Source organism: Vulpes lagopus, chromosome 14 (genome assembly GCF_018345385.1).
Source record: "Vulpes lagopus strain Blue_001 chromosome 14, ASM1834538v1, whole genome shotgun sequence".
In the NCBI taxonomy this organism is placed as follows: domain Eukaryota; kingdom Metazoa; phylum Chordata; class Mammalia; order Carnivora; family Canidae; genus Vulpes; species Vulpes lagopus.
The window spans coordinates 7,419,788-7,445,113 of record NC_054837.1 but is presented as its reverse complement, the minus strand read 5'-3'; the positions used below and the strand labels follow the sequence as shown (position 1 = coordinate 7,445,113).

General features: G+C 62.6%; 1 protein-coding gene across 1 annotated transcript; it reads left to right on the top strand.

Annotated features, from left to right (window-relative positions):
• The first annotated feature begins 8,505 nt into the window (after positions 1-8,505).
• Positions 8,506-22,570, top strand: ACTA2 (actin alpha 2, smooth muscle). Its single transcript, XM_041728977.1, has 9 exons — positions 8,506-8,657; positions 12,078-12,232; positions 13,438-13,566; positions 15,654-15,764; positions 17,215-17,299; positions 17,642-17,803; positions 19,143-19,334; positions 19,759-19,940; positions 22,285-22,570. The coding sequence occupies exons 1-9, from the start codon at positions 8,516-8,518 to the stop codon at positions 22,426-22,428; spliced, it is 1,302 nt and encodes a 433-aa protein (XP_041584911.1). The 5' UTR covers positions 8,506-8,515; the 3' UTR covers positions 22,429-22,570.
• Positions 22,571-25,326: the final 2,756 nt, after the last annotated feature.

The following is a 25,326-nucleotide window of genomic DNA, read 5'->3' as shown; positions in this document are numbered from 1 at the left end:
GAGCTGCGGGCCTCCCCGTGGTGGTCCGGGGCCAGACAACGACAGAAATTCCTGGGCAGCCGCTGCCGGGCGTTTAGCGGAGCCTCATTCCAGGGGATGAAGTGGGAAAGGCCTCTCTGCGCCTCAGGAGCTGCCTTCCCTTATAAAGCAAGGCTCTCCCCACTGGTATTTCCACTACTTGGGGAGGAGGGGCTGCCTGCGACCATCTGTCTGAAGAAGCCTGGGTTTTCTGTTCGTCTCTCCCAAAAAAGCACTCGGTGGACACACATGTGTGTGTGTGTGTGTGGCGCAGACGTTGCCCTCATTCCTCCAGGCCCGCGACCCCCCGCGCCCGCGGTGGGTGTTTCGGGGTGAAGTTCTCGTTGTCATCGTGGATTCAGGAGAACAAACAGGCTTTCGATTGTTGTGAGCCTGGAGCCTAAGGCGACCCAAGACTCTGGGTGGATGAGTGGCAGGTAGCACAGATGGCGGGATGTGGGCCCTGTGGTCATTTGCATTTGGGGTAAAATAGGAACCTGCAGCATGAGGATCATCCCGACAAAACCTTGAGACGTCTCATTTTAAAATTACATATATTCCGGGGACTTTCCCAAAGCAGAGGGAGGGGAGAGGAGACCCTTGTCAACCATCTTACCGTTTTGTGACAATTAAAACGCGTGCAGGGGACGCCTGGGAGGCTCAGCGGTGGAGCGTCTGCCTTCGGCCCAGGGCGTGACCCTGGGGTCCTGGAATCGAGTCCTGTGTCAGGCTCCCTGCATGGAGCCTGCTTCTCCCTCTGCCTGAGTCACTGCCTCTCTGTGTGTCTCTCATGAATAAATACATAACATGTTTTTAAAAATTAAGAACCAGAAAATAAATAAATAAAACAAGTGCAGGCACATGGACGCCCAGGCCTCTGGGCGGGCTGAGGCGACGCTCGCAGGTTCCGTTGGCCTTTGGGGGACGTGACCCAAAGGGAGGAGCACGTGAAACAGAGCGTCCCCAGCCCTGGAGCTCAGGAGTGTGGGCCCTGCGCATGGGGAGACGTGGAGCATGGAGCACGCCGGCCGGGGCGGCGGCTGCGGCTGGGTCCCTGTGGGGTCGGGCACGGAGGGGACAGACGTCACCAGCGTCCCGTTCCTCCCGGAGGCCCCGCAGGCCGAGGCGCATTGTTCCCCGTGTGCAGAAGCCTCAGGAGAAGCTGGAAAACTGGGGCTGGGGCACGAGCCAAGGGTGCAGCCGGGGCCTGCTCCTCCGCAGTGCAGGGGGTGAGCGCCTTGGCCGTGCCACCTTCCCCCAGGTCCGGCCTTTAAAGGAGCGGGAGCTGCTCCTCGTGAAATTACCCTATAGGGTCTCAGTTTGGGTGGAAAAGGAAGTGAATGCCTGGAATTCCAAGGCATAGCACTTGGAATTCCTGCGGCACCCGAGGAACTGAGGAACCGAGGAACCGTCCCAGGGTCCCTCCTGTTGCACCCCCTGCACCCCCAGGGCCGCGGTGCTCCCTGTGGGGCCTTCAGGTGGAAGCTCCCAGGCCCCACGTCCCTCTGGACGGTCATCGCAGAACATCTCCGCTGCCTGAGTGGCTTCTGACCCGGGTGACAGCGGGCTGTGCCTTGGGCTGCCCTGCAGGCTCCAGACCCCTGGACGGTCCTTGTGTTGCATGCGGGGTGCGCTCGGGGCCCCGCAGGGTGGCCAATGCAGGATAGACCCCCCCAGAGGCAGCGGGCGCTCCATGTCTGAGCCTTCAGCGACGTAGGGCCGGGCCGAGTGACAGGACATTGAAACATGCAGGGCCACACGCTCTGCTCACGGGCGGGCCATCTGCTCAAAGCTGCCCCCGCCCCCCCCCCCGGGTGTCCCCGTGCCCTCCAGGGCAGTGCCGGCCCCTGAGTCCGCAAGACTTGCCAACGAGCCCCGGAGGACGACCGGCCTCCCTGCTTCTGCAGGCCTCTGACAGCTGGGCGGCCGCGACGCCCCGGGCCGGGCCCCACGCAGGACACCGGGCTCGGGGCCCAAGGGATCTGATGCCCGGGTCTGTGCCGGAGGCCGCGCCTCGGAACAGTGGACATGAGGCTGATGGTCGGGCAGGGAGCTCGGAGCCGGGCCTCAGCGCGATGCACCAGCCCTCGGTGAGCTGCTAATCGGCCAGCACCAGCGGCAACCCCGAGGTGCCACCGAGGAGCTGCCGTTCCGCGGGTGGGCGTGTCCCGCCACGCTCACTGCCCTGACCTGGCCCCACTCTGGTCCAGTCTCTCGCGGCGGCCCCATCCCGCCCTTGTGGGCCACCTCTGACAGCTGGTCCTGACGCCGCTGGAGGGTGCAGATCCGAGGCATTCTCCGTGCAGACAGCCGTCCACCGGACTGGATGCCCTTTTACCCCGTTCCCTTAGAGGATGTCAAGCGATTTTTTAAATTTTATTTATTTATTTGAGAGAGAGAGAGAGCAGGGATCTTAAGCAGCTGCACACTGAGCTGGGAGCCTGACGCTGGGCTCGAACTCACGACCGCAAGATCACAACCTGAACCGAACCCAAAAGTCAGAGGCTCTGTGGACAGAGCCACCCGGGCGCCTCACATGTAAAGCCGCTTTTTAGGACTAAGTCTTGGTGGCACCTACACTCCCACTCCCCTCACTCATTCTAGAATTAATGATCCAATGAAACACTGTCAGGCTCCCGGGAGCCCTGGGGCTGCGATGGGATTGGTTATGATCGTCTGTGCCTCAGTTTACCACTGAAGGCCCGCAGGAGGATGCATTTGGCCTCCTTTGCTTTTTTTTTCTTTTAAAGTGAATCAGAAAAAGAAAAATAAATAAATAAAGTGAATTAGTTGCCTACATTGAAAAACAAGGGAGTTGCACACGAAACTTGCCATTTTGGCCTTGTCTTAAACAGCGGGAAACCCCTCAAGCCTGACCCAGCACATGGGGTAGCTGACCCCCGCGGGCCGCCTGGGGCCCCAGGGTATCGCTATCTGCAGGTACGTCTGCCTCTGGAGGGATCTGGGTTTGCAGGACTTGCCCTAAGTTCTGAGCCCCGGACCGATGAGGGGCACTTGGCACCCATGCCGACGCCGGGACGCGCAAGTCGCCAGGTCCCTTACGTGGCAGGAGCAGCCTCGTGGATGGTATTTTCTGGAGCACCGTCAGCAAACCCCAGGCTTCTTGTGGTTTTCACCCAATGGGGACGTCCGGTTCCTTCTCTTTGAGACTCAGCAAACTGAAGGGAAGGACAAGGGGAAGCCTGCATGGGACGTCAGGCCCGGCAGAAAACACAAGAAGCTCCTCAAACCTTCACTTTAGAAGCGGCGCATCCTGCAGGCAGCCTGGGGCTCCGGTTCCGGCCTCAGGCTCCGTTTCCTGCATGGGAGCTGGGGCGCCTCCACCCTCTGCCCTCCTGGGTGGGAACGGGGCTGCTTCTGTCCTGTGGCCGGATCCCCCCTTGTCCGCGTCCCCGGGGGCTGCACGGGTCCTCCGAGAGCGTGGCTGGCCCCGTCCTTTGCTTCCCGCCCAGGCCTGAGGTCCTTGGGACCTGAGCTTGGACCTGACTCCGTTTGCTCTGACCTTGGGGAGGTCGCTGAAGGTCAGTTTGAGCTTTGTAGCGTCAGGGAATAGACATGGTTGCGGTTCGGGCCAGGGCCCTCGGCCACCGACAGCTAAGGAACCTCTCTTTCCGCCCCCGTGTCCCAGGCCCCTTGGCTGCCACGGAGCAGCACCCTTTCCGTGTTTAGTCCCCGACAGTGTGTGACCCCGGGTCGGCGCCCGTGGTTCGGCCTCTCCTCCCCACCCCCCGATGCAGACGGTTCCAACTCCCAAACGCTCCACGGTGGCAACACCAACAATCCTGTATTTATTCACTATTTAGTGCCTCGAGGATCCGCGACGTGGTCTCTAGACTAAATAAGTGACCAGCGGTCTCCCGTGAGCCCAGCAAACCCGCCCGTCCACCAGGTCAGGCACACCCGGCGCACCTGTCACCAGGTGGGAAGGACCCCAGGACACACGTGATCCTGCCCCTCGGGCCTGTGATTTCCAATTTGTCTACAGATATGAGTCATTAGGGGTCCAAGCAAACATAGGCTCCATTCTGGATGATTCCTGTAGATACTCAGCCCTCCAGGAGGTCCCGGGATCGAGTCCCGCATCGGGCTCCCCGCAGGGAGCCTGCTTCTCCCTCGGCCTGCGTCCCCGCCTCTCTCTGCGTCTCATGAATAAATACAGAAAATCTTTAAAAAGAAACAAAAGTCACTTCCTGTACGTGTGCTTCCTAGTGTGGCCGCCACCAGCCACATATGGGTTATTCAAATTAAGATAAAATAAAAATTTCAACTCGTCCCCACATTTCAGGGGTCAGTGATCACCAGTGGCGGGAAGTTCTTAGAGGAGGCTGCTCTGTATGGGTGGGGGGAGGAGGAGAGAGGAGGGTTGGGGGGCTGGGGGTGGACATTGGGGTGGGGGTGGGGTACGGGGTCAGGGTAGGGAGGGGAGTGGGGGTCATGGTGAGGGTGGACATTGGGGTAGGGATGGGGGCCAGGGTAGGGGTTGGGATGGGGGGGTGGAGGGGGTCGGGGTGGGGGTCGGAGTGGGGGTGGAAGGGTAGGGGTCAGGGTGGGGGTTGGGCTGGGATGGGGATCCGGGGGTATGGGCATTGGGGTGGGGGTGAGGGTGGGGGTTGAGGTGGGTGGGGGTCAGGGTGGAGGTGGACATTGGGGTGGGGGTGGGGGAGGAGGTTGGGTGGGAGAGGGGGGATCCGGGTGGGGGTGGACATCAGGATGCGAGTGGGGGTGGGGGGTGGAAGTGGGCAGGGGTCGGGGTGGGGGTCGGGGTGGGGATGAGCAGACACCGAAGGAGAGAAGCAAACAGGCAAAGTTGCTCCAGGTCGAGAGCAGCGTGAGCAAAGGCCCTGAGCTGTGTGCTGGGTGCTGGGCGCTGTGTCCAGTGGCAGAGGGTGCACCATCCAGGGTGATCGGAGTGGGAGGGGCGGGGTCCATGGAGGGCAGGAGGTCGGAGGGCGACGCCGGAGACGTGAGGCACGGGTGGCAGAGAGCGGCCTCCCCCCAGACTTAACCCAGCTCAAGCGCCCTCTGTCCAGGGTCAGCCTCTCCTCCGTCCTCTGGGGACCCGGGGACCCCTCTGTCCATCCACGGTCAGCCTCTCCTCCGGGCTCTGGGGACCCGGGGACCCGCTCCCTCCTGCCAGGGTCAGCCTCACCTCTCAGGACCCGGGACGTCCCACAGGGAGGGGCGAATCTTTCGTTCTTGGGCCAATGCACCTCAATGAAGTGGAAGTGAGCCGAGGCACTGCGGGCCCGTCTCCTCCCTGTGACCATGACCGTGACCGTGACCGCACTGGGCGCTCGGGCCGCGTTCTAAATGTTCTAAATGGAGAAAGTGCTGCCGATTCCTGGGGGCACGGGAGAGGCAGCACGCGTGGCGGGGTGGGAAGGGGTGGAGGGGCCCCAGAGAGCCGGGGGTCACCTGAGATGGGACAGGCATGCGAAGGAACCTCACGGAGGTACCTAGCAGGGAGGCGGCCCTGTGGCATCGGTGGGGCCCAGCAGGACCACAGGCCTCCTCAGAGGCGGAGGCGGGATGGTTGGAGCCAGAAAATGAGGTCTGCAGATGCTCCGCGGTGGCCTTGAGGACCGCATCCCACCTCTGGAAACCAGAGGCCTGAATCGCGTCCCCCCAGAGCTCCAAAAGATCCACAGCCGCCTTGATGCTGGCCCGTGAGACCCGGCGTGGACTTGTAGTTCTAGGAGCCGAACACGGTACGAACGAGCCAGGGAGTGTCTTCAGTGTAGACAAAGAGATTCCTACAGCCCCAGTTTTCAACAGCAGCAGCAGATCAGGTTCCTTACCAGACCGGATTGTGCGGACGTGAGGCAGGATTGACACAGGCGACTCAGCCACGAGGTGACAGGCTGCAGAGCCACCAAGAAGTTGTTGGGAAACGTGGAGTACGCACTGCTTCCTCGGATCCAGATGGGCCTGGAGAGGATCCTACTGGCCCCAGATCCTAAGGGTTTGCAGTAGATGATCCCTGGATAACGAGAGGGAGGTGGCGGGGTGACGTTCCACAACAGCACGTCTGGAGATGATCCAGGACTGTGTGCTCGCGGCCTGGAGTTTGTTTCAGTTTTCCTGAACTGCGACCAACTCTTCGGACACTAGTGTTTTTCTGATGGGCTCGTGACTCCTCGGATGCGGAAGGTGTGTGGCCACTTGGCTGGAGATTCCTCAGGGCATCGCCTACGCACGCGGGGCTGCTGCCTTCTCTCAGCAAAGGGACCTGAGCGGGGCGTGTAAGACAGAGCCAGACAAGGAGGCCATCAGTCACTTGCTTGGAAATTTATTTTCAGTTATGGGTCCTCCCTGGTTAGTATCATAGATGAAAAAAGGAAAGAAGGGGGGGAGGGAAGAAAGAGGAGGATGGAGGGGGGGAGGGAGGGGGGAGGGAAAGAAGGAGGGGGGAGGGGGAAGGATGGGAAGGGGAAGGAGAGAGAGGGGAGGGGGAAGGAAGGGGAGGAGAGGGGGGAGGGAAGGTGAGGGGAAAGGAGAGGGGAGGGGGGAGGGAAGGGGGAATGGGAGAAGAGGGGAGGGGATGGCGAAGGGGGAGGGAGGGGGAGGGAAAGAAGGAGAGGGGGAGGGGAGAGAAGGGGGAAGGGGAGGGGAGAAGGGGGAGGGGGGAGGGAGGGGAAGGGTAGGGGAGGGAAGGGGGAGGAGAATAGAAGGGGTGGGGAGGGAAAAAGGGAGGGGGGTAGGCAAAAAAGGAGAGTGGGGGAGGGGAAGGAAGGGGAGAGAGTAGGAGGGGGAGGGGGAGGAGGAGGGGGAAGGGAGAGAAGGAGGGAGGGGGAGGGGTGGGAGAGGGGATGAGGGAAGGAGAGGGACAGAAGGGAAGGGGAGGGAGGGATGGGGAGAGATGGAGGGGGAGGGAGAGAGGGAGGAGAGGGGATGGAGAGGGGAGAGGGAAGGGGAGGGGAAGAGAGAAAAGGAGAGGGTAGGGGAGGGAAGGGGATGGGGGAAGGGGAGGGGAGGGCAAAAGGGAAGTGAGAGGGGGAGGGAAAGAAGAAGAGGGGGGAGGGGGAAGGAAGAGGAGGGGGAAGAGGAGAGAAGGAGGGATGGGGAAGGGAAGGGGGAAGGGGAGGAGAGGGGTGGGGAGGGCGAAGGGGAAGGGAGAGGGGGAGAGCGAAGAAAGGAGAGGGAAGGGGAGAGAAGGAGGGAAGGGGAGGCGTGGGGGGATGAGGGAAGGGGAGGGATGGAAGGGGAGGGGAGGGAGGGAGGGATGTGGAAGGATGGAGGGGGAGGGAGGAGAGGGGAAGGAGAGGGGAGAGGGGAGGGAAAGAAGGGAGAGGGAAAGGGAATAAGGGGAGGGGAAAACACCCCCAGGCAAAGTGAACCAGGGTCCTTCGCCTGCCACCCCCGCCCCCGCCCCCGCGCCCTGGACCAAGAGGACAGCGGGTGGGCACGAGAGGGCGAGGATCCCTCGGCTCGTGCGTGGCCCTTGGAGGAGTGTCCAGGGGAAGTCACCAGGCCCCTCGCAAACCAGCTGGAGGCGACTGCGGCCTCAGGCCCCGGGTCCTCTCTCCAGGGAGACCTGACGTCCTGCCTTGCTCGGGCCCTGGGACTCAAAGCCATCGGCTTAGTGTCTCCAATTTTATTGTTTTTACTTTTTAATTATAATCAACAAAGTTCACTGTCACACGTGCGCACGGACATACGTGCAAGCTCGCCTAGTGCGGGTGTGAGGATTGGAGACGAGGCAGGAGAGGCCCCCCCCCGCTGGGTGAGCACGTGCGTCGCCTCACTTTGCTTCTTCATTTTTATTTATTCATACATTTTTCCATTTGCTCTTATGGACGCTCCATGTGCGCGTTGTGCTGTGCAGCCCTCCTGCCTCAACACCCGGGCCGTGTGCTTGCTGGTGACAGGGACGAGGCAGAGGGGTAGGCTTGCGCCCCACTCGCGGGCCGGCACGCGGTGGACAGGGGTCGCCGCCGTTGAGCGCAGGTCACCCTGGAGCGTCCCAGCGCGGCGGCGCTTGCAAGCACCCGGGCAGCGTGGCCGGGACCCGCGTGGGCACCTGGCCGTCCCCGCGTCAGCGGCAGGGGTGTCGGTGGGCAGAGGCCTCGAGCTGCCCTGTGATGGGGCGGCGTGGGTGCTGCTGGAGCCGGGCCTTGGCCGTGTGCTCAGGTGGACACGGCCCCAATGCTGGCTCCCAAGCTCCCCGCCCTGTGGCCGAGGCCCCTCGGCCGTGTCTGCGCGTGGATGGCCGGGCCACTCGCGCCCCGGGGCTGGGCACCGTGAAATCACGGCCCGCCGTCGGCGTGTTTAGGAGCTGTGGGCACTGTGTGTCTGGGCCCCAAGGATGCCCCGGGCCGCATGTGCCCCCCGCCCCAGCTCGTGGCCCTGGGCCCTCGGCGGCAGCTCTGGAGGCCCGGGCCGCTGGTCCCCAGGCGCCGGCAGCCAGCAGTGGAATGCGGTGGAAGAGCCCAGACCCGGCCCCGCAGAGAGGAGGCTTTCGTGCCGAGGCCCCTATATGGTCGTGTTGGCCTGGCCGCGCCCGAGCTGCTCTGCTCCTTGTTTGGGAAGCCAGTGGGAGGGAGGCCGGCCAAGGGGTTATATAACCCCGGGGCCCGGCCGCCCGCGCACCAGCCGCGAGCCCAGCCAGCGCCGTCGGGGTAAGTGGCAGCCACCCAGTCCCCCCGCCCCCCGCAGGCCAGCGGCTCTCGGGGATCCCTGAAGGAACGTCCTGCGGCGGCGAGAAGGCTGTGGCCCCGCGCTGCCGGGGCTGGGGTGGAAAGCCCCAACAGGCGACAGGCGACAGGCAACAGGCGGCGGGGGCAGGGGCGCCGGGCCAGCAGCGCCACAGCTGCAGCGGAGCCCGGAGACGCAGCCAGGGTGCCCAGGACGCCGTCGCCTGCCCCAGGGTGGGGACTCCAGCGCCGGCTGCCCAGCGCGGCTGCGGATCTCGCCCCGGCTGTGCAGGCGGCTGTCAGGGGGCAGGCGGCTGGGGTTCAGCCTCTGGAGTCGGAGTCCCTGTGGCTCTGACGCGCGGGGTGGGGAGGGCCCATCTCCAGGTGTGTCGCGGGGCCACAGGGGCGTGGCAGGCAGCCATCGGAGCCTTGCCCTGTGGCTGCGGGGGGGCGGGGGCTGCGCAACAGCTGCGGGGCCTCGGGCGGCCACCTGCCTCCTGCACCTGCCCCAGGAGCTGGCTGCCCTGCACCCTGGCGGAGCCCTGGGGTCTGACCATCCTGCTCCAGGCTGAGCCCCAAGGTCTGATATCCTGCACCCCAGGCTGAGCCCCAAGGTCTGATACCCTGCACCCCAGGCTGAGCCCCGGGGTCTGGCTGTCCTGCACCCCAGCTGAGCCCTGGGGTCTGACCACCCTGTGCCCCGGCTGAGCCCTGAGGTCTGACCACCCTGCACCCCAGGCTGCGCCCTGGGGTCTGGCTGCCCTGTACCCCAGGCTGAGCCCCGGGAGCTGACCACCCTGTGTACCCCAGCGGAGCCCCAGGGTCTGGCTATCCTGTGCACCCCAGCTGAGCCCCGGGGTCTGACCACCCTGCACCCCAGCTGAGCCCCAGGGTCTGACCACTCTTGTTGCGCTGACCCTCTCCTGCCATTTTGCGATCCATGACTAAATATGGTTTGCATCTCAGGAGGGACGAGCTGGGAACCCAAGACCCCTCCCCGCCCCCCCCAAGACACTAACTACTCATTTTTGGCACCAGCTGCGCGGGCGCTGGGAGCAGCCCCTCCCAGCCGGGGGCAGCTCCAAAGGGACACTGAGTGTGTTTTACCTAATTAGGAAATGCTTCGTTCCAACCCCGTGGGCTCCTCCAAGTTGCAGATACGGAGGGCAAACCTCCGGCAGGGCTTCTGAGGACGCAGAAACTTCCCCTCTGATGGTCAGAAAATCCCTCCTGCACTTTTTTTTTTTTTCCAAATAAAAGCAGGCTTACTGATGTCGGGTGCCCCCCTGCATGCTGCTGGTGCTGAGGCCGGGCTGTGCAGGGGCGGTGCAGGGGGCACCCCACCCCAAGCCCTCGCTCGGACAGCACTCAGTAGGGACGGGCGCGCTCACGGAATGCATCTCCTCACAGCTTCCGGGGGGCCCTATCTCCAAAGAACTCATCCTATTCTCAACTGTTTTGGTTTGGAAAATCTGCTTAGTGCATGGGTGGAAAGCCTGGAGCCGGAGCTGGCCGCCTCCCACACGCGCGCCGGCTCTTCCCGCGGGTTTTGTCTTGTCCCCATGTCTCATTCCTCCTCTAGCCTCTTACTCCGCTGGGACGGAAGCCAAATCCCAAGAACGCAGAACAGAATCCAGTGTCTGGGAAGGGCAGGGCAGGGCAGGGAGGGGCAGAGCAGGGAGGGGAGGGGAAGGGCAGGGAGGGTGGGGATGGGAAGAGCCGGCCGTCCATGCGGCTCTTCTTGCGTTCTCACAAGTGGGGTCCACAGGTCAAGGGTCTCCGCACCACAGCTGCAGGCAAAGACGAGAAGTGACGCGATCTGGGCAATAATTACGTAATGACGCTAATAACCTTAACGTTAAATCTCACGTGTGGGGAGAGCTCCTCATGGGTGCGCCACTGCAAATCGCTTTTTTTTTTTTTTGATATTTTATGTATTTATTCTTGAGAGACCCAGAGAGAGAGGCGGAGACCCAGGCAGAGGGCGAACCAGGCTCCCTGCGGGGACCCAACGCGGAACTCGATCCCAGGACCGGGTCACGGCCTGGGCCGCAGGCGGGCGCTCCACCCCTGAGCCCCCAGGTCCCCACCACTGCATATTATTCCATGTGCTTTTAAAAAGTGTGGCACCCACGCTGGCCTCTGCACAGCGCATGTGGCGTCCTCGCCGTTGGGCAGAGAGGGAAGCTGTGACTCCGAGACGTGGGGGCTCAGGAAGCGGCCCGGCCTGTGCGTGGGGCCCAGGCGCCACCCCCGTGTCTGCAGAGCGCAAGCCCACTGCCCAGCGCCCCCGTTCGTCTCCGAGGTCCCGGCGTCCTCGCTTCCTGGACTGGTCACACCAGCTCCTTGAGTCTTGATTTCCTTGTTTGTCAATCGGAGCGAATAGTCCCTGTCCCAGATCTTATTTATTTTCATTTTTATTTTTGGTCCCAGATTTTAAAATGCATCGTCCTGGGCGCCCGGGGGGTGACGCTTGTGCCTTTGGCTCAGCTCACGATCCCAGGGTCCCGGGTTTGAGTCCCACGTTGGGCCCCTGCTCAGCAGGGCGTCTCCTGCAACCTCAAAGTCAAGCCTAGAAGCCTGCGCATCCCCCTCTGTCTGCGGGATATTCCCACCTAATTCAGCTTTGGGGGAAGTGGAGGGACTGTGACCTGGAGGCCAGGACCTCGCCTCTCCCTCAGCTCGGAGCCCGCGTGCCCTTGAGCAAAACCCCGCCTCTGGGTCTTCTCATTAATAAAAATGAGACATTGAAAGAAAACGGACAGTTTTGTAGGACCTTCAGTCCCCCAGACCCATAAAGTGGCCGCGTTTGCTCCCGTCTTGCAGATGTTGTCATGGGATCCAAGCTTAGGAGCTGGGGCCCCTAGACCCCAAAGCACCTCCTTAGACACTTTCCATCGGCTCTAAATCTTTTTCCAAAGGTAAAATGAAAGTTCTCCAGACCCAAAAGAGACTTTCCTCTTAAACACTTTACATTAAGCATCCCATCACCACAGCGTTTCCAAATTTTCCCACGTTGCCCGTCCCTCAAAATGCACCTTTTTAAGAAAATACATCAAAGTGACAACATGTCTAGAAAAATGCGTTTGGGTTGATTCAGGGAGCGAATTTCAGGGGCTCCTGTAACGGATGACGGGTGCCTTGAGTCCATGCCCACAGCCGGGCCCCCACGGGCGTGGCCGTTGTGTAACATCCTCGGAGCACGCGTGACCAGCCGGCTGCTGGGGCCGGTCAGGGGCCGGTCGGTGAACGGGGCCGCCTGGGCTTCGGCCTGTACAACGCTGGGAGGCTGGCGGCTTGGAGACCCAGGGGGGCCAGGGTGTGCGCTTTCGGGGCGCCCGCAGGAGGAGACGGCAGCCACGGGCCCCGAGAGCCAGTGACAGCGCCCCCCCCCGGTCCCCCCAGGACCTGGTGAAGCAGCTGCAGCCGCCATGTGTGAGGAAGAGGACAGCACCGCCCTGGTGTGTGACAACGGCTCCGGGCTCTGCAAGGCTGGCTTCGCCGGCGACGACGCGCCCAGGGCGGTGTTCCCGTCCATCGTGGGCCGCCCCAGACATCAGGTGAGCAACACCGTGTGGTCCTCGGTCGCCGCGCTCACTACCCGGGGACGTGCAGGTGGACCGAGGTAGCAGCTGCCCGCCTCCACCTGGTGCTGCACCTCAAATCCGTCCAATTAAAAAAAAAAAAACTCCGATTGGAATAGAGAGAAACCGGGCTATAGATTAGGGCCCCTACGTCTGCGTGTCCTCAAGTGTCTAGACTCTGCCCAGAAATGGCAGGGCCGTGTCGAAAATGCAGCTCTGATGATGTCAGTAAGTGCAGATTTCAAGTACCAGGGAGACAGGTTGTCTGCTGGGGGGCGGGGGGATGCTATGATGTCACCCTTTTCCCCCAATTCCTGTTTTTCTCAAGATGATCGTCGCATCATCGTCACGCAGCCCCAGTGAGGGCACCACAGCTGCTCTTTGGAAAGGAGCTAAAATAAGACCCAAGGCTGCTAAAAAATAAAAATAAATTAAAAATAAAAAAAAAATAAAAAAGACCCGAGGTCGCTCCCTGGCGGGGATCTGGACCTTAGAAGAGAGGAGGCCTTGCTGCCAGATGTAATCTCGCGTGTTTTAGGGTTGGTGGCGCCGACGTGCAGAGGCACACGGCCCAGCTCACCGACCGTCTGTGTAAGCGAGGTGTTGGCGGCGGCCACGGCGTGAAGACGCCAGAAACGTAGCGGCTCCCCGGGCCTGCCCGGTACTTTCGGGCCTCGGCGCGGTGGGCGACACTGAGCGTGAGTAACGGCCTGTTCCCCCGCGTGGAATCTGAGGCCCGTCTCCGCTGAACGGCCGCCGTGGCGCCCTGGCACCTGCCACTGCTCGGTGACTTTGAAGCCTCCGCTGCGGGGCGATCACACATCCAGGGACGGGGATTCCCTTTCTTGTGTTGCCTTTTTTTTTTTTTTTTAAGTTTCACTTTGATGATCAAAAAATACTTCTGAGCAGTTTAGGCCAATGTCTTTTTTTTTTTTTCTGTCAGTGTCTTAACATTGATTGGCATGGACTCAGCCATTAGAAATCCAAAAGTCCCAGTGTAAAATGCTGTACCCGCCGGGCCCCTGGGCCCCCTGGACACCCAGTCGGGCGCCCCCGACAGCTCAGCAGCCTCGGGCAGGGGTGCCAGCGGCTGGCACCCAAGGAGGACCCTCGATGGCAGGGCCTCCCTCACAATTGGCGGCTGCTGGCTTCTCAAGCCCACGCCGTGTGGCTCTTTGCAGGGAGTGATGGTGGGGATGGGACAAAAGGACAGCTACGTGGGCGACGAAGCTCAGAGCAAGCGCGGGATCCTGACCTTGAAGTACCCGATAGAACACGGCATCATCACCAACTGGGACGACATGGAAAAGGTACCGGGAGGGTCTCTGCGGGTGCAGTCGTCAGGCCATCACCTTCCGTGGCTCGGAACGTCTGGCTACTGGTGAAAAATAAATCCTGAGACGCTCCCCTTGCCCAAGCAGGTGCATAAGTGGTTCCAGGGAGCTGCGCTGCCCATGAGCACGCAGCCCTTTGCCACTGCTGGGCGCTGCGGGTCTGTCGCCGGGACACCGGGTGGGCCGTCCGGGGCCTGCAGCCAGGAGCTCCCCACCCTCCGGTGCCTGCAGCTAGGAGCCCCCCCGCACCCTCCAGGGCCTGCAGCTAGGAGCCCCCCCCGCACCCTCCGGGGCCTGCAGCCAGGCCCCCCACCCACCCACCCGGCTCCCCAGGGGCCCAGGCCCAGCCTCCCAGCGCATAGGAGCTGCAGCAGCCTGACTGCATGGCCAGGCTTCCCCTTAACTCACCCTGAACATTTTTTTTTAAGTGTTTTGGTTCTCACACTGTAGACAGTGTGGATTTGGTACATCCCCGAACTGCCCCCGAAACCATCCCCAGCATGTGCAGGCGCAAGCCACTGAGGAGCTTTCCTAAAGGCGTATTTTAGAGAGTGCGTCTCCGTGTGGCAGCGGGTGAACCTTATCTCCTGATTTCACATAAAAGAGCTTATGAGAAGAGTTCAGTCCTAGGGATTTTTTGTTTCTGTTTTTTAGATTGAGAGGGATTGCGGAGGGGAGGAGGGCGGAGAGGGGAGGGGGAGAGGCAGGGCTCCAGCTCAGCACCCCGAGGTCATGGCCCAGCAGAAATCAACAGTCTGAGACTTAACCAACTGAACTGCCCAGATGCCCCAAATCCTAGGATTTTTTAAAAAGATTTTATTTATTCATGAGAGACGGAGAGAGAGGCAGAGACCCAGGCAGAGGGAGATGCAGGCTCCATGCAGGGACCCAACACGGGACTCGATCCCGGGACCTCGGGGTCACGTCCTGAGCTAAAGGCAGACGCTCAGCTGCTGGGCCCCCCGGGTGCCCCCAAATCCTAGGATGTTAATGTGTATTATTAGGCATCATAGAAACACAAGTGATTGGGAACATTAGACAGACTAATGAGAAAATGGCATTAGTTTTTTTTTTTTTAGTGTAGCAAAAGGGGTTAGAACCATGATATCTGGCTTTCACTGGTCAGCTCCCTGTAGGTACATGCGTGCACATGCATGGAGGAGAGGCTCTGACACAGTAAGAAACCCTCCCGGGGTCCCTATCAGGTTGTGCAGGGAAATTTTCCCAAAAGGTAAGAAAAATGGTCACTAGCAGGGGCTTGGGGGCTCCGTGAGTTGAGTGTCTGCCTCCGGCTCAGGTCATGTCCCAGGGTCCTGGGGTCAAGCCCTTGGTCGGGCTCTCTGCTCAGGGGGGTCTGCATCTCCCTCCCCCTGTGTGCTCTCTGTTTTTTTCTCTCTGTCAAATAAATCAAAAAACTTTTTAAATCTAAAAACAAAAAAACACCCATAAAACCTCTATTAAAAAAAATGGCATCTGGCCTTTTCAGGCCACTTTCCTGCTTCCGCCCATTCATGCATCCCCGGCTTGTCCTTTCCCTGCTAAGGGAAGCCGTGTCCCCGCGAGCCCTGCCAGAGGCAGTCAGGGTCAGGAAGGACACAGCCGGGCCAGCCCGCTCAGTCCGAGGAGCAGAGCGCGAGCCCCTGGGTCTGGGGTCGCAAGGTCAGACTCCACTTTGGGCATTGACATCACTTTTTAAGGACGCAGAGCCGAAGGATGACGACCCCCCTTATTGTGGGCCAGGCGCTGGACTGAACAGCCGCGCGGGCTGTGGCCGCGACGCCCGGTTGTCCCCGTGATCCCTGCTCACGATGGGGCGACTGTCCTCAGCTCATGGCCGGGAGCGGCGAGCCGGGGTCTGCACTCGTGTTCGACTCTGCAGACCGCGTCCTGCCCACGGGCCAGGGCTGGGAGGCTGCTCGGGCACCCACTCCATGGGGGTCTTGGGTAGGTCAGTCGTAGTCTGAGCCCCAGTCTCTGAGTCGGTAAAAACGTGGACATTCGGACCCGTCTGGGGTCTGCGCTCCCTGGGGTCACGTCACCGTGTTTCTCCTTGGCCCCCCCAGATCTGGCACCACTCTTTCTACAACGAGCTCCGTGTCGCCCCCGAAGAGCATCCCACCCTGCTCACCGAGGCGCCCTTGAACCCCAAGGCCAACCGGGAGAAAATGACCCAGGTAGGCGGCTGCTGCGGAACCCCGCCCCCTGCAGGGCAAGCCCAGCCCCGCCGCCCGCTCGCATAGCGACAGCCTCTGGACCTCGGGACCCCGGATGCGGGCGCCTCCACAGGGCTCACCCCCTGCCTGCGGGGCTGCCCTCTGTCCCGCGGTGGGACGCACGAGGTTACGCCGTGTCAACCTGTGGGGCAACATCCAGCGGGAGCTTGGTCCTTGGGTCCGAGCTGGGTTTGCAAACCAGCCCCGTGTCCCCTGCCCTGCGAGTGACTCCGCTCCGTTTCCCTCCTCCTGGTTCCTCCGTCCCCCCCACCCCCGAAAGGCCCAGTGCCGGTGTTTCTCCAAGTGCAGACATGAAGGTCAGGGAGGCCAAGCGGGGTGCGGGTGGGGGGTGTGCAGAGGGGCGTCTGGCCAGAGGCAGGTGGGCCTGTGCTTGGGAGGTGCCGAGCCATTGCCTCTGGGCCTTAAGGACGGGGAGCAGGTCGTGCCGGAACAGTGGCGCGTCATGTAAGCCATCGCACGACGGCATGTCGGGGAAAGCAGTGAACAATCCAGGCCCCCGGGCATCAGGGGGCTCCCCAGGTCACCGGCCGGAAGCCGCAGTGCCTGGAGCCGACCTGGCCCCGATAGAACACCTGCCAGTCCTGCAGGGCCTGTTCCTGGTTTACACCAATACGCTCGCGTCGTCCTCTGCCGGGGGTACGTGTGCGTGCCTGGGAGTCACCCATGTGGCAGGCGACGTCGTCCCCAACAGCCAGTCCCGTCCCCGTGGCCGGTGTCAGGGGGAAGCGTGATGGGAAGCCCGGCCGCCGGCGGTCAGCCTCAGATGGCCCGGGGGACCAACGGGGCGGGGGGGGGGGGGGGGGACAGGCGGATGCCCGGGGACATCTCCCGTGCATGGCCCGCAGGGGCTCGGCTCACACTGTGTCCCCAGCCTGCGGGAGCCGAGGGGGCCCCTGGCGTCCATGTGTGTCGTCCGCGGCCAGCGGCCAGGGGCCGTCCTCCAGGGTCCTCCCGCTGTGGCCCCGGGCCTTGGATCCCAGGGCCGGCATTGGACAGCCCAGCAGCGCTGCAGACACCGCAGCCTGGCGGGACCCCAAGCCGGTCGCCTTCCGTAGAACAGAGAGGCCAAAGCCCGGTGCCGTCCTGTCTTGCTCTTGGGCTCCGGCGTCACCCATGGGGCCCCAGGCAGCTCACGTTGCAGCTCGGTGTGCAAGCCCCTCCGCCCGCGGTGGAGGCGGGGTGACGCCCCCGGGGTCAGCGGGGGTGCGGAGCTCTGCTAGGGCGCGCTTGGACCCCACATGCCTGCCAGCGGCCGGGGGGGTACCCTGCTCCACCGGGTGACCTCGAGCCAGGCAGGCGCCCTGTCCCCGAGCCCAGCTGCAGGGCCGCGCTCCGGAGCTCCTTGCTGAGGCCGCGGCATCTCTAACCCCGCTGCCCGGTTGCTTCGCAGATCATGTTTGAGACTTTCAACGTCCCAGCCATGTACGTGGCTATTCAGGCGGTGCTTTCCCTCTATGCCTCTGGGCGCACGACCGGTAGGTGGCCGAGGGGCGCACCCGGGCTGGGGCGGCACCGCGGGGTTCGCAGGCTGCAGCGCGGGGTGGGGTGGCAGCAGGCGGCCGGCCCCCTCCTGGCCCTGTTTCCAGCAGGACTTGTCATTAATTTGAGAGAGAGGGAGCGGGGGTGGGGTGGGGAGAGGCCGGAGGAGAGGCAGAGCCCCGCTGAGCTGGGCCCCGGGCCCGGGATCAGGACTTGAGCCCACGCAGACGCCCCCCCACCCGCGGAGCCCCGGGGCCCTTCCAGCCCGTCATCTCCCCGCGGCCGCCAGGGCCCAGGCACCCGCCGCGGGGACGTCCACGGTGCGCGTTGGCCCCCAGGCATCGTGCTGGACTCCGGGGACGGCGTCACCCACAATGTGCCCATCTACGAGGGCTACGCCCTGCCGCACGCCATCATGCGCCTGGACCTGGCCGGCCGCGACCTCACCGACTACCTCATGAAGATCCTCACCGAGCGCGGCTACTCCTTCGTGACAACCGGTGAGGCGTGGGAGCGACGGGGGCGCATGGGGCCGCGGTGGCCGTCCAGGCAGAGGATGGGGGGCGCAGATGCCAAGACTTGACGCAAACCCCAGAGCAGAGTGTGCCCCCGCCGTCCCTCCCTAGGCTCTGGGGCCCTGCACCCCCCTTCCCCCCTGAGCTCTAGAGCCCTGCACCCCATCCCCATACCTCCCTGGGCTCTGGGGCCCTGCATCCCCCCTGGGCCCCCCCTGGTCTCTGGGGCCCTGCACCTCCCATCCCCCCTGGGCTCTGGAGCCCTGCACCCCCCTCCCCGGGTTATGCCCTGGGCTCTGGGGCCCTCAGATCCCCTCCTGGGCTCTGAGGCCCTGCACCCTCTGTCCCCTCTGGGCTCTGAGGCCCTGCACCCTCTGTCCCCCCTGGGCTCTGGGGCCCTGGACCCCCCATCTCCCCCAGGCTCTGGGGCAGGAGGACGGGAGCCTGGCGGGACCGCGAGTCCTGCCCGTAGCCACACTGCGGGAGCAAACAGAAGCAGAGAAAGTCAATTTTAGCAATCTCTTTCACCTCAGTGTCCAGGGGGTGATCCGTAGACAAATGATGGCATTTGACGCGCCGTCCCTGGCGCCCCTTGTCCTTCTGGCGGTGTCCACGTGTTTCCCGACGTGCCCGGGGCTCCTACGGCCCGAGCTGGAGCCCCGTGGTGGCAGCGCCCCTTCCCGGGCAGGGAGTTGGGGTCCTCCCCACGCGCCGCCTCTGCTCCCGTGAGGACCCAGGTCTCTAACGGGGCGGGACCGGCATGGCACCCGTGGCTTAGGGGCTCAGGGTGCGGCGTCTTGGGGGCTCCTCGCCCCTGGCGCCCACAGCTCTGTCCGCAGGGGTCCCTGAGCCTCCCAGGTGGGGACGGTCCCCAGCCAGGGCCTCGGCCTCCCGGGCGGCGACAGGAGCATGGAGGGCTCTCTGGGGCTTTATGAAAACAGGGCGGGGGGTGCATAGGACCACCTGACGACCGAGAACCCCGCGTAACCAGCGGTTATAGGACAACTACACCACACACACAGGGAATAGTTAGTCCTGGAAAAGAAAGGAAAGGGCCTCGGACGTAACAGGGACGGACGCCCCGCTCTGTGCCTCCAGCCGGCCCCCTGGGCTCTGGCCCGCGCACCCCTGCGACCCTTCTGGGGGCCGAGCCCTATGCTGGGGACGGAAGGGGCTCTCTGCAGACGCACAGGTCATTGCCGTCCCAGATGTTGGGCCTCAGCATCCCGAGCCCGGGCTGGGGCTGGAAGGAGCCGCGCCGTCGGAGACACCAAGTAAGCAGGGCTTTTAGGGCCGCACCAGCCCCCCGTCTGTGTCTCGGCAGCCGAGCGGGAGATCGTGCGTGACATCAAGGAGAAGCTCTGCTACGTGGCCCTGGACTTTGAGAACGAGATGGCCACGGCGGCGTCCTCCTCGTCCCTGGAGAAGAGCTACGAGCTGCCGGACGGGCAGGTGATCACCATCGGCAACGAGCGCTTCCGCTGCCCGGAGACGCTGTTCCAGCCGTCCTTCATCGGTAGGTCCCCGCGTTCCCCCCCACTGATGTCAGCCGCCCACTGATGGTGCTGGGCGCCCGTGGCCGTGAGCAGCCTGGTGGGTGGGGCCCGTGTCAGGCGCTCTTCCAAACCAGGGAAGGGGGGAAGCGTCGCATTTGGGGAGAACAGGAGGCCAGGGCCGTGTTCTCTCTGGGCGAGCGGGTCCGTGTCCCGTCGCACTCAAAGCACCCGTGACGCGGGGGGGGGGGGGGGGGGACGCTGAGCAAGTCAGACGGGGGCGTGAATGGACGGCAGGGCCGTGCCGGGTGCCCAGATGTCGGGAGGCACAGGGGCTGGGGAAGAAGCGCGGGGGCCCCTCCCGCCTTACACTGATCTTGGGCACCCGTGAGCAAGGGGAGGGGGCCCCGGGACGGGGCTGGGTCACGGCCCGCGTGTCCCCCGCAGGCATGGAGTCCGCCGGCATCCACGAGACCACCTACAACAGCATCATGAAGTGTGACATCGACATCAGGAAAGACCTGTACGCCAACAACGTCCTCTCGGGGGGCACCACCATGTACCCCGGCATCGCTGACCGCATGCAGAAGGAGATCACCGCCCTGGCGCCCAGCACCATGAAGATCAAGGTAGGGCCGGGGGCAGGTGCCATGCAGGGCCACCCGCAGCGCCAACGCCTCTTGGGAGCTGTGATGACTCAGTCCTGCTCCCAGGGGAAGCGAGGTTGTGTCGTCCACGGTTCAGTCTGGGCGCCCTTGTCCTCGAGCTGCCGTCTGGACTGAGGTGCAGCAGAGCGCCCGCCCGTGCCGGTCCCTTGACGCTTTATGGAGACGTCTGTTAGATGCAGGCGTGCGACATGATTCACGGTTGCACGTGTGATGCAGTCGGCACAGCGCGCCCTGATGATTTCTGTCACCTGTCTCTTTTTTTTTTTATTTTTTAACTTAATTTAAATATTTTTATATAGATTTATTTATTTATCCATGGGAGACACTGAGAGGCAGAGACACAGGCAGAGGGAGAAGCAGGCTCCATGCGACTCTATCCCGGGACCCCGGGGTCACGGCCTGAGCCCCCCGGGCGTCCCTCCATCGCGTTATGTCCCTTTCCCGTCACAGAACTAGCGCCTCTCCCATCCCGAACAGCACGAGTGATCAGGGAGCCAGACCTACCGCCCAAGAGGCTTAGAGCCACAGCTTCTGTCGCCCTTTTCCACTAACTGGTCACGGCTCGGGGGCCAGGGGCTGCCGGACGGTCGCTGCTCTGTGCGGCCCTGCTGCTGGTGTGGGTGACGGAAGCACAGGACCCCCCGACGGCCGCGCCCGGTCCCAGAGCCCCCAGAGCCCCTACACCGTGTGCCGTGAATCCGGCCGAGGGAGCTCAGACATCAGAGTGCCCTTGGAGGCCCGGTGGCCTCTCAGAAGCTGTTGTCACCATGTGATGCCACAAGCCAGGCGGGGACTGCGCCCCGTGCCCCGGGGAGGGACACACAAGACCCAGATCACACAGTCCCTGTTATGCACACTCGCTTCCTCTGTGTGCAGACGACACAGCACAGGGAGAGCTGGACCGGGGCCCTCGGCCCGCCCCCAGGCTCTGAACCCCCACACGCTGAGAGGACGCTGCCTCCAGAGGTCGGTGTCCCGCCGGGACGCCCCCTCCCTCCCTCACCTGCGGGCGAGACCTGCACCCAGCGCTGCACTCAAGACAAGGGGCCCGGGTGGGGTGTGGTGTAGATGCAGTGGCAGCCAGAGCCGCCAGGCCCACTGCTCCAACCTAGGGTTCTCGAATAAAGTGAACGTGGAACTCAGAGCTCCAAGGAGAGGAGACTCACTAAAAATCTGGGGCCCCTGGTGGCTCAGCGGTGGAGCGGCTGCCTCTGGCCCAAGGCATGACCCTGGGGTCCCGGGATCGAGTCCCGCGTCGGGCTCCCCGCAAGGAGCCTGCCTCTCTCTCTGTGTGTCTCATGAATAAATACATAACATCTTAAAAATATAAAAATATGGGAAAATTACCCCCAAATGAAAAGTTTGCTTCTAAAGCAGAACAAAACAAACAATAGCCGGGCGAGGTCCAGGTGTGACTAGGGATCTAACAGGGTGACCCTGTCACTTACTAACCCTTCCCTCAGGCCTTCTATCCCCGTGTAATCAGCTTGAACCCAATGGTCTCTGGAGTTCGAGGCGACCCGTGTAAACGCTTAGCACAGGCCCAGGCACGCAGTAGGTGCGCACCGGTATCAGCTACCTGCGTGGAGAATAAGCGTCCAGGCAGAGCTGGGGGGTGAACAGCAATCAGGCCTTCCCCCGGGGTTCCATAAATACCCAGGCTGGTTGCCCAGGCGTCCACGTTGGTTTCCACCCAAGTGTCTGAGTCGGGAGTAGAACTGGGGCTCGCTTGGTTGCCGCTGTGTTTGGGGGTCACCGCACACAGCTGGGGCCCCTGGCCTGATCCACCGTTCAAGGGACATGAGCACGCCCTGCAGGTCAGGCCGGTGCAGCACGGAAAGCCGGCCAGTGCGGCTCCCCGGGACCCACCCCCATGGGACATGGTGCATCCCAGTGGACTCGAAGCGGTGGGAGAAGCCCTGGGTAGTGGGTGCTCAGGTGCCGCTGTCGGTCTCTGTGGAAAGCGCGTGTCGTGCTAAGTTCCTGGCACAGCATAGGGGGACAGAGCCATCGTCAGGGCTCTGCGGGGGAGGCCGTGCAGGGGGTAGGCGCACCCCAGCGGTGCGGTGTTCGGAGGGGGTCGTGTAAAGCTGCAGAAACAAGCGTGCTCACTGGAGAGTCTCAGCCCTGGGGTTGGGGGCCGAGCTGGGTAGAGTCAGGACAGGGCCGGGGTTGGCTGCCTCCCGCCCGCCATACCCACGTCCCTGAAACTGGAGTGAGGTCCGGCAGCCTGGCGGGCGGGAGGGGGCGGAACGCAGCCCTGTCCGGCGCACTAACCGTGCTCCTCTGTCGCCCCGGCCCGCAGATCATCGCCCCTCCGGAGCGCAAGTACTCTGTGTGGATCGGCGGCTCCATCCTGGCCTCACTGTCCACCTTCCAGCAGATGTGGATCAGCAAACAGGAGTACGACGAGGCTGGCCCGTCCATCGTGCACCGCAAATGCTTCTAAGATGCTTCCTTGCTCTGTGTCTGGCGCGCGATTATGAATGTTCTGTGGAATAATGCCTTCCATTCTTTTCCAAATCATTCCCAGCAAAGCTCTGACTTGTTACCTGTGTGTTTTTTTAATAAATCTGCAGTATGTTACTGGCTACCTGCAGGCCTGGCCTCTGGCGGCGTGGGGCGCACCTGCTTCTGGAGGTGCAGCCGTGGCTCCCCCTCGTGGTGCCTCCGGGGCACGCCCACTAGGACGCGGCTCCCTCAGCTAAATGCGGCCGTGCAAAGATCTGAAAGTACACGGGTGTGTGTGTGTGTGTGTGTGTAAACGGGAACGTGGATGGAGGCATATGGACAGGACCGCCTGGGCTGACTCGCCACTTGCCGGCCATGACCTGGCGTCGCTGTCCTGCAGGCTGGGTCCTGGGCCCCGGGTGAGCGGAAGCAGTAACTCCGTGTTACACGTACGCAGATGCACGATGACAATATGCACACAAAACAATAAATACACACATTTCCTCCACCTGCGGTGGGGTCGCATCCGACAAACCCAACCTGAGTTAAACCACCGTTTGGTCGACATGCGCTTCAGGCACCTGACCCACCGAAAGTGGCGGATCGGGCCCAGCAGCCGGGGGGTGCTCAGCACTCAACAGTGGCCTCCGGGTGGAAAAAGCCCCCTGACTCCAGCCTGTCTTACAGAGCAGAGCGTTGGCGAGCCCGTGGCTTACGGAATACTGCAAAGTGAAAGACAGGACGGCTGCGCGGGTCCCAAACGGCGGGACGAGCGTCGGCCGCTGGCCCTGGGGGCCGTGTCCCCACGCAGCCTCGGCAGACAGCCAGGTTCAAACCCAGAGTACAGTCTCTACCGCATGCCCCTTGCTTTCACACCATCATAAAGTCGAAAAATCTTAAGCCATGGTACTGAAAGTAGGACTTTACGTCTTTCAGGAAAACAGATTCTCAAAAAAGCAGGACACGCTGCTGTGAAAGCTCATCGGTTCCTTTCTCCCGATTAACGTCTGTCTGAATAAGTGGCTACAGACACACATCAGAAGGGCCGGGATGGGAAAGCCAACGGGCCCCCCGAGGACCCCTGGCGCCATGACCACAGCAGGGCCTTACACGTCCCCTCCCTCATCCATTCTTCAGAACGATGTGGGCATGCGCTCACCCTGCCCATTGTACGGATGAGGAAACCAAGTGCTCCTGTGACATCATCACATAGTGGAGCCATCACCTTCACTTTCTCTTCTACCCGCTCGGCCCGAGAGGTCTAAAGGCGCATGGAAACACTTTCTGTACCCGTGAGGGCCTCCTGTGTGTGAGAGTCTCGGGGGGTGGGGAGTCTCTGTCAAACGCAGCGTCTTCCTTCAGAGATTTACCCAAGATATAATGCCTGTTTGGCCCAGAAAATCCAAGCTTTCCGTGGTCTTCTTTGGCTCGGTAGCTTGAGCTAATTAACACCAATTCTAGAACAGTGGGGGTTGGCAGGTGCGGGGAACAGGCCCAGCTCTCTATAGGACGCCCTCGTTTTATCCTGAAGCGACCCTATGGAGGTGGTTTTCTTACCCCCTTTTGCCGGGTGGAGTGAATGAGACCGTGGGTGGACCTACCGCTATCCTATCCTACAGGCAGAGAGGGGCCCCTGGACCTTGGTTCCAGGCCCAACTCTAAGCCACTGGGCCAGCGTCCCCAGGCACAGGCCATGCAGGGCAGCTTTGGCGGGGGCTCACTGGAAGCGGGCAGTTCCTGGATCATAGCCGAAGCTTGCTGAGCTAGAGTCCCTGGCGCCGAGGCTGGGCACCCGAGTGTAATCAGATCGCTCGGATGCTCCTTTTGCACGTCAGAGTTTGAGAACCACCGTCCCCTACGGCGACTGAGGGAGATTTCCCAGTTTAGATCTCCGCTTACCAGACGAGGGCTCTCCAGACCTAGTAGGACGGGAGCTGGGGCTTTAGTGCAGATACCCGCGGCCAGGAGGCTTCTGGAACTCAGGCAAAGACCACCGACCGCTGCAAGGTTCACCCAGGTACAACCAATCCACGTCGCCAGGGCACTTTGCATCCACCACCAGAGGACACGAGCTCTCGGGGGCAGGATCGAGACCACGGCCAGAGGCGAGCGGGGGAACCAGGACCGTTCAGCAAATGGGCGTCCGTGAAGTGGTCCTTCTGTGTGAGCGCGCAGCTTTAGGGCCTGAGCGCTTGGCCCAGTCTTAAGTCAACACCTTTCCCGAGTCTGCAAGACGTCCAGCGCGCTGAAGGGCTGGGCAGGTGGCACAGTCTTGCGGATGAGCCCCTTAGGATTCTCGAGGACACATGACCAGGTGTATAGCTGGCTGCTTCTCGAATCCCCTTTCCTCTCCTGATAATAAGGAACGAGACCCTCAAACCCTTCTGGGACCACAAATAACCCCCATGACAGGCTCACGAGAGCATCTTCCTGGGCTTTGCAACACACAGCGGCCTGGCTGCCGGGAGGGAGGAGGCCGTCGGAGCCAACACGCATGGGCCCACCAGGAGCCTCTGCTGCACCTGTGCTTCTTCAAGGAGACAAGGAGGTGAGGAGGAGGAGCAGGAAGAGGAGGAGGAGGAAGGGGAGGAGGAGGAGGAGAAGGAGGAGGATGAGGAGGAAGAGGGGGAAGGGGAGGAGCAGGAGGAGGAGGAGGAGGAGCAGGAACAGGAGGAGGAGAAGGAGGGGGAAGAGGAGGAAAAGGAGGAAGAGGAGGAGGAGGAGGAGGAGGAGGAGGGGGAAGAGGAGGAGCAGGAGCAGGAGGAGGAGAAGGAGGGGGAAGAGTAGCAGCAGCAGGAGGAGGAGGAGGGAGTGGGGCAGCCGTGGACGTGGCTGCTCCTCGTCAGAGCGGGACAACCGGACTCGCGGTCCCGCCATCCCCGGGGACCAGGGTGCC